General features: G+C 44.7%; 1 protein-coding gene across 2 annotated transcripts in view; it reads right to left on the bottom strand.

Moving 5' to 3' along the window:
• Positions 1 to 392: 392 nt before the first annotated feature.
• Positions 393 to 8,873, bottom strand: part of LOC117224539 (protein O-mannosyl-transferase TMTC1) — a 285,088-nt gene continuing 276,607 nt past the window's right edge. The window contains exons 14-16 of one of the 2 annotated variants that reach the window (XR_013034148.1): positions 8,273 to 8,402; positions 5,371 to 6,055; positions 393 to 5,290 (exon numbers count right to left, since the gene is read on the bottom strand). Coding sequence is in view for 1 of the 2 variants with exons in the window: in XM_076524657.1 (XP_076380772.1) it covers positions 5,870 to 6,055; positions 8,273 to 8,402 (316 nt within the window). In the remaining variant the exon portion in view is untranslated. Of the gene's footprint in view, positions 6,056 to 8,272; positions 8,403 to 8,873 lie in introns of both variants that reach the window. The other variant, XM_076524657.1, reaches the window with a different exon arrangement.

Raw genomic sequence — 8,873 nt, 5'->3', positions numbered from 1 at the left:
TAATATAATGTTATAATATTAAGGTTTTAAAATATTAAATTTTTCAGGTGACCAGAAATGGTATTAAACATGGCCGGAACTAGTATACAAGTTGGTCACAAACGGTGAAAAATCCGTATTTTACTATTTTTGTACTGTAAAACCCTAATACAAGTTAGTTATCAAAACTAATCTCTTTTCAAATGGAAGCTATCAAATAATCTGTTAAAGCTTGCACATTTTTTATGTGTCACAAGACCTTAAGAATATTGCGTTGAAATTCATATTGAAATCCTTGTCGTGACCACAACCTGTGCAACTATCCTACAGTAAAGAAACGCGAACAGAAAATGATCCTGAAAAATTGCCGTGTCCGTAGATCCTTGTAAGGTTGGAAAAGTATTACAGTTGCATTTGTTTCATTCTTTTTCTGTCCTTTTTATTCGTGTAAGTTGTACTGTACACAGTAAGCGATGAACAACCTCGTCACCTCGCCTTTAATTCGCTGAGCAATTATTGTAACAATTTCTGTACCGTTTTTCAGGTAGTTAAGCATAGCTATATGTATACTTCTCCGTTACTATCCGTTACCGATAATAAAATAACGTTTACATCGTCGTCTCGTGGAATTAGATAATCCTTAACTACATCGACCTCGTTGCGACACCGTCTCGAACGGAGCGTCGCGGCGGACACATAGAAAACTCAGCCGTCTCGGTTCATTCGTGGGGATTACAATAGAAAATTTCACAGTTCATTGTTACATAGGCGATAATGCTAACGACTTTTTCAGCCGAGTACATTTATAAATAATTTTTTCGTCGTGGGTGTACGAAACGTTGCGTATTCGTGTAACGTAGAATTCGATTAATTTAAGGTGCGCAGATTTATTTATTAAAACAATTTCTTCGTTGATCATTGTTCTCACGTTAGACGGCAATAAAATTTCTCTCTTATAATTCTAAAAAACACAGTGACCAATGAGAGGCGAGATTGACTGGCGCGAGACGGCCGAGCCAATGAGCGGAACTGAGGCAGCAGCGCTCGTCTCTCATTGGTCAGTGTTTTTTGTCGATAACTTATGAACAATGTCTCGAAGAAAATTTTTGTAAAGGGAAAAGTTACTTCGAATGACCTCGGGAACCCCTTATTTCCCGGAAGCACCATAATTTTGGAACACCCTGCATACTATCCTTTAATATTACAATCTTAAATTTAGGAATCGAGTGAACATTTTACAGCAAGGCCCACAGTGTACCAATAACCACTTCGAACGTTCAGCAAACATAAACGAAACTGAAATGAACCGAAATTCTTTAGAACTAAACCCGCTAAATAAAAGAGCTAGATTAACCGCAACGTCTCGTGCACTCAGGTCTGTTCGAAGCATCGTCGACCATAGCAATAGATAAAAAAATATTTCATCTCGATCGAACGATCGACGTTCAGCACCGTGCGAAGGTGCTTATTCGAAAACGGCTCGGTGGGGCGAATATCCGCACGGCCAATGACACAGTCCCCTATCGTTACCAACTGTACTCTTACGTCGATTCGAACAGTCTCGACGAGCCAAGGAACGATGATGTCTGTCGGTACGTTGGGTGTTGAGAGGTGCGCGGGAGAACATGTACGCGTTGCGACGCAAATCTCGCCGATATATTCGCATCACGTCCCGGTATTTCGCATCCTGGAATCTTATTTGGCGCGTCGATACCGCGGCCAAGTGTGACTATTTTCGAAATTTCTTGGATACGACTGATTCGAGCACGTGACCCGTCGACGCGCGCGAAGCGTCGCCAAGACGCTCCGTTCGAAACTGTGACGCGCACACATGCACGCACGCACGCACGCACGCACGCACTCACACGCACATTAGCACACACGCGTATTGTTATTACTTGAATGTTAATCGTAGGAGAGAATTTCAATAAGCATCGCCGAATGTTTCGATGTTTTAACGGTTTTTAGTGTACAGGGTATATACATTGGTCTTCCATTAAGTTTTGACAACGTTTCGGCTTTGCGTTCGGTCAAAGCGACGATTTACGAGGACACGCCGACACGGGGTGTGAAGCGACTCTGCCAAAGGGCGGTCGTCTGTTTTGCGTCACTTTCGACCTCGTTCGACCAAGAAACTCCTCTGGTTGCAGTGACCCAATACCCCTCCTCACTCGGAAAGATACACAAAAGAACCAGCCGCGGGTCAAAGTTCGTTTTAATTGAAAACCGTCTCGTGTTGACTGTACCACGGACACACGGAATTTCTTGCGCGAGAGGTCCGACGACGACTTAATTCCTACTCTGTTCGGTGCTTGCTTCCTTCTATTAAATTCTTCTGAAATTAGTATACTCTCTCTCTCTGATTTAATCAAATATGTAGAGTGCTGTGTCTCCCATGTCAGAATTGCTAGAAACTAAAGATAGAACAGTTTACTCTTTGATGCTAAATGTAATTCATTATTTCTCCTCTGTTCAGTGGTTGCTCCCCCCTTTTTGCTTAAATTGATATTCTGCTTTAATGAAATGTGCACAATACAGTCTTCCATGCCCGAGCTATTTACAACAAAACATTGCACAATTTGTTCATTGTTCTCGAATAATTGTACCATAAAATCTAATATCAAAATGTAAATTAATGTTAACGATAACAAAAATAACATTAAGAGTAGAATTGAAATAAAAATTAAAATCACAATCGATTACAAAAATATTGTGGTGGATTAAGATAAAAAAGCTGGTCGATCCTTCTAAATATTTATAAAGATGACTCGTATTCCTAAATGCACATTAACGGCACACCCTTTTTGCAAGTGAAATTAGAAAATTTTTATGCGACGCAAAGGAAAGCATCGTATTTACATGTGCAAAGTCAGGTTGGCCAGAGAGGCCCCTTTTCGGGCAATAGAACGTTCCGATACGAGAGGCTCCACGATATTAATTTTACGAGCTCGAAAATCTATAATTTCGCATTGCAAGAACTCGACAAGGGTGAAACAATCGATCCGGTTCTAAGAGTTAGCAGTTAATCGCATCGTGTTACACTAGCTGCGCACGGTAGTCTACTTGCTCTCATAAATTAAAAGCGATTATCCGTTAATAGTGGAACATTGGTTATAAAAGGCCTTCAACGGTCTCCGCTACAAGAGCGATTACCTCAAAGCATGTTAAATTAGTAACTAAATTGCCAAACATAATGGAAGCAATTTCAACTCCGTAATACCAACAGAATTTAGTGTCTGGCCATTGCCTGGCAGATACTAGGTCATTTTGACCCAGTTGTAATCATATTAATACGTCGCACAGAGATCTAGCAATCCTGTTAAAGAATTTTTCATGAACGCATTCAGCGAAACAATAATTACATTCTCTATTCGTCGTAATTATAATCCGCAGCATATTGCTGCGCGATGACGCAGCCGTGTCCTCTGCTGTTACATATTATAATCCGCTTGTCACCAACGTTTTGGACATCGAGTAACGAAGCACGAGCGGTATTACAAGTTTTGCCGATGCTACAAACTATGCCAGAATTTGTTCGAACAAGTTCGAAGGAGAACTCTTCGATGGAATTCATTTTTTTCGTCGCAATCGTGAACAGGTTTTTCCGAACGCCTCGTAAATCGCGCGTTAACCGGCACCATAAACGTCGCCGAACAAAGCTCATCGAAGAATGACGTTGTCTATTATACCTTCGTATCATTCCCTTAGCCGAGTTTTCTTATAAAAGCCATACCAAACGGCCAAAATCGGTGGTACGTTCGTTACGCTAAGATTGGCACCGTGTAGTTACGTACGGAGAGATAGAGTGAGAGTGAGAGAGAGAGAGAGAGAGAGAGAGAGAGAGAGAGAGAGAGAGAGAAAGAGAGAGAGAAAGAAAGAGAGAGGGGGGCAGAAAAGGAGGAGGAGAGAAAGAGAGCTACGTGTCCACTGAATCGGGGACAGGAACACGCGAGAAACGATCCGAGTGATCCGAGTCGTCCCGCTCGCGTCGTGTGAAAAATAAATTCGAGAGCGGTTCGACGCTCGTTTTCGGCATGCAGTGTCCCGTGCCTCTCAACGATTCCCGCTCCTGCTCGAACAATACCGCGAACCTCGGCCGGAGATCGCGGGAGCTGCCGCGAGGACTTTAGACTGTCGATAACACGAATCATTGAAAGGCATCGTTCAACACGTGATCGCTAAGCCGCGGACCGACTGATAGTACAGGATTCTCTATTTACATTTCGGCGAGTTACACACTCGCGGTTCGCGTGACTCGATGCGAAAGCGTCTCTGTCTCGTAGGAACGAAGATCGAAAGAAAAATACTCTTCGGAACGGCACACCTCGCTGTAAAGACCGGCGTCTAGTCGCACATCTTCTAGCATTTTTTCGCGCGCATTCCGACTGGACTGATCCGACACGGAGCGTTGCAGTCTCTTCGATTTTCGAGAAACTTACTTGTCGTGTAGAACTTGAACTATTATTCGTGTTTAACGCGTTCAGTGGTACGTTAGTTCACTTTTATTGCATTAGGTTGTGTGCGGTCTTTTTATTTAAAGAAATGTCTTTCTTTATCCTTTGTATAATTTCATTTCCCAGTTTATAAAAATTCACTCTTTTCACCATACGGAAATCTTGAAAGATCATTGGATATAATTTCAGGTAAAAGTGTTATCTGTCGGGCTACTGTCTGCTTTAGACAAACAAATTGAAATTAGTCGCATTTTGGAACGGCTAACTTCGAGAATCGTCGAAAATCGCACGAACTTTCTGTCCAACCTAACACTTGCTTAAAGTGCAAATGCGTTGAAATACTATCAACTCTAACAAATTTTAATTTCTAGTTTCAATTTCGTAAATTAAATGACTTTGATGCTGTAGCAATTTTGAGAATTGATTTATGGTACTTCACGTGCCGAATAATTTCCAAGTTCCACATCGCATATAAATTCGGCAAAAATCAGGCCGACCTGTGCAACCTCCTCGCGGGTTTCATCTCTACGAAGTCTCTCTCCACAGTGATCTCCATGTATATACGAACGATGATCGCGATTCGAAGAACGACGACGATACAGCTCGTCGAAAGTTCCATTATCCCTTCGTTACAAGTCACTTCGGTAGAAATTGACCGTCACGTTCGCCCGTTCGGTAGGATCGAGCCCAGCGAACGAGCCTCTGTCGAAACGTCGCTACGATAACACAGTCGCGGGACCCTGGGAACGAGAACGCGGCTCGGCCTCGTTACATTGTTCTTCTAGCCGAATGTACCGAGGGAACGCTACACGGAGGGGGGGGGGGGCAAGGGTACCATCGGGACGAGCGGTGTTTCTCTGAAAACGTCGAAAGCACACTCGAAGTACAGCGAATATTTATAGAAACATCTCGACACTACTGATAGTAACTATATTACCAGCGCCGGGTGATCACCTCTCGGGGCACGCGCAACGATCACCGTCGTGCTCGTACGATGTCCCCTTCGGTCTCCAGTTTCCCTCGACCACGCGGATCACGTGGGAAACCGATCGAAGCGTTTGGTCCTCTCCCGTGAAAACGCGACCGTCCGGGATCCCGGTGACGCAGCCGCGGCACCTTACGGACCTGGAACACCCGACGTCGGGCCCGGACCTCGGATAATTCCCGCGGCGCGCGCGCGGCCGCGTCCCTTCGCCATTCCGCTCACGTTCCGTCCATCGTTCGCTAAAGAGGTACGTATCGCACGAGTAAACACGGGAACGTCGACAGCTCGAGGCGGATTCGGCTCTTCTCCGGGTCTCCTTTCTCGGCGGCGAGTTCTTCGAGGCGGCAGCTTCGAGTCCGCCGAGGCTCGTTATCCCGTTAGCTGTCTCGTTAAGCCGACGCTCGAGAGACCGACAGGCGGGTCCGACGAGTTACGAGAAAGTCCGTCGGAGCTAGAGCGTCTCCAAAAGATTCTGAACCATGAGGGCCGGCGCCGTCACGCGTCCCTTTCCCTTTCGCGTCTGTCTACAGGTACGTACGTTACACCGCGGTGCCCGCTCCAGCTGCTCCGACTTGTTGCTGTCCTGCTCGAGATGTACCGACACACTGGCGACACGCGGTGTCGAACAACCACCCTCCTGCAACAGACAATTCGACATGTTTGAGGGGAGTCACGGCGTTTACCGGCTCGGCGGTACCCGTACACGCCCCGACACGCGTTAAGGGGTGTCCCGTTCATGCTGGCTAATCAGCCTCGCGCGAATCGACGCCTCTGTCGTTGCCGCGCGAAAGACTGGCTTCTACGCACAGTCGTTTCTCCGTAATTCGCGTTCAGATCGCGTACAAGAATCGACGATTTGGGAAGAGGTGATACGATTGTTCGAGCCTTGCGGCTCGTTTTTATAGTTACCTATTATCCGCAACTATAAAAATAGGTTATTTAATTATATATTATAATTATATATATATATATGAGATCCTGTATAATGTATGTATGTATGTATCTACCCTGTATAAAACTTACGTTATCAGTCAAGGCAAAAATTGGCCAATTTCTACTGTTGGCCTTCGTGAACAATGTAGAGAAATTAATACGCTAAAACAATGGCAGAAAGTTAGAATAAGAATTTTAACACTCTCGTATAAGGTTCTATCGGTGCATATGCGTACCACGAAACAAACGGTTTTAATCTCGAAACTACCATTATTTCCAGCTGTCTTATTATACGCGCTGAGAAGGGACATCCGAGTGCAAAAGGGTTAATCTGCGTCGGACCTCGTATTTTCTTAAGTGTAACGTAATTCGTCAAGTGCGGAAAAAGGTCAAAGAGAACTGCAGCGACGAGAAGAAAGGAAACTGGAAGGCCGTGAGAGGGGAATACGGTGGTCGAAAATGTCTGAGTTTTTACGAGTTGAACCTTTAACGACTGGAACGAACTGTGCCGCGGAAACACCGCTTGAATAGGAAACGAGGGTTCGGGAAGGAGACCGAGAGGAGCCGAATCTATTTAATTAGAATTATGGCGATACGACGTGACCGTAGAATCTCAATTAATCTCCGGCGGAGTTTAAGAGGGCACCGGAATGGAAGTACAAGCGGATCGCGCGCCTCATCTGGGGCTCCGGCTAATTTGTTCGATTACTTTTATCGCGGTGTTTCCGTTAAATAAAGTATCGAAAGTCGGAATGTGCCGCGCGATCCACGGATATAAGAGAAAATAAATATTCGAGACTGCGGATCGAAGACAAAGGGAACGCGGAACGGAATACACGTCGGAAACACGATAAAAGTATTAACGTTATTATACTCGGTGCTGCTTCCTCTCGATCGTATGCCACGAAACAAGGCCGATCAATTTCATCGGTGAGCAGATCGTACGGTTGAAGTGACGTGATATTACAAACGACGTTTTTATTGCTCCATAACGACGAGATATGATATTGATCCTCCTATTATATGGTATCGTCATTATAACGTACCGATCGAACTCGTTCCATTGTGCCGAGCCGCGACTTATTGTTCCTCGCATTGTTAACGGTAAAAGGAATTTCTCTTCTCGCGTTTCCGTGTCGATAGGTTCATTATATTACCGAAACAAGGTCAGCAGGACACGAAGTTGATTCGACGACGAGTTCGCGCAATCTTCGGAAGCGAGCACGGAAACTTGACACTGAACACTCCGCCCTATCGAATTAAACTCGCGGGTGAATATTTCGAACCGAATGCGATCGATAAATTGCAGATTTTAATGAAGCGAGCTACGGTATGTTCTGGTTCAATTTTTTCGGAATGTTCCTGTAGAAACTCAAATTGGAATGCATAATATTTCTGAATTTATCGACTACGATAAAAGAAAGCACTTGACAAATCAATTTGAAATTTGAGCTGTATCTTAAGGGAGTGTCCTGTTACCATTATACTTGGATAATAGTATTATCCGTAGATAATAATATTTATACGTCAACTGAATTGAAAAAATGTACATAATAAGTAACAAAAGCGTATGAAAGTGTCTGAAATGAGTTATATGTCCTATTTTTTCGAAAGCGTAACAGGGAACTGTAGTTTTCCCTGACAGAAACTAAGGAAAACTGTAGCGGCTAATTTGGTAACACGTAACCGCAATTGCTGCGCCACAACAACGAATTTGTTAAATGAATTCTTCTGTTGCATTTATATGGTACAAACTGTTTCGTTCATACACGACAGCCATAATAGTCGCGTTACGAGAACAAATTTTCGTGCGACACGATTTTCCTGCAACACGATATCGTAAAACGCGCGGCGCATTGTCGGATTACACGGGAGTCTACCGTATATAAATTGACCTTTACCTGAAAATAGAGTTACTCACCGACAAGCAAAGGTTGACTTGATGCCGATGCGCTTGACGACGCGACTCGCTCTGCAGCTGCCACGCGCGTATGTAAAGATCGCCGCGATATATGAGTCCGCCCCGTTTCGCTCGCAGCATCAGGTGCCATCTGAAAAATGAGCAAACAATGTCCATTTACTGCCAAATATCCCGGGCATCGATAGATCGGACATTATCTCCGCGCGTTGCGATAACAAACGATGGCCAGGTAATCCTGCGAGAGTGTACGCTCGAAACGAAATGACCATTCCTTATCCCGACGTTATATATCTTCCCATGGCGAAAATATCACCGTCGTGTCCCGCTATCGGGAGTAAGGAAGGAAACACGCGTTTAACGTACGCGCGAAATAAATTGCCAGACGGTCGCCCGAGTCATGCTCGCATTCATCGTGATGGAGTTCCTAGCGGCGTCGCCGCGGAACAGTGTACCCGCCCTCTCTCTCTCTCTCTCTCTCTCTCTCTCTCTCTCTCTCTCTCTCTCTCTCTCTCTCTCTCTCTCTCATATATATACACATACATGCACGCAGACTCTCTCTCGATAAAATAAATTCGTAAATGACATACCCTTTTCACGCGTC

The sequence above is a fragment of the Megalopta genalis genome, chromosome 9, assembly GCF_051020955.1.
Source record: "Megalopta genalis isolate 19385.01 chromosome 9, iyMegGena1_principal, whole genome shotgun sequence".
NCBI classification, from domain to species: domain Eukaryota; kingdom Metazoa; phylum Arthropoda; class Insecta; order Hymenoptera; family Halictidae; genus Megalopta; species Megalopta genalis.
This window is presented reverse-complemented; position numbering and strand designations above follow the sequence as displayed.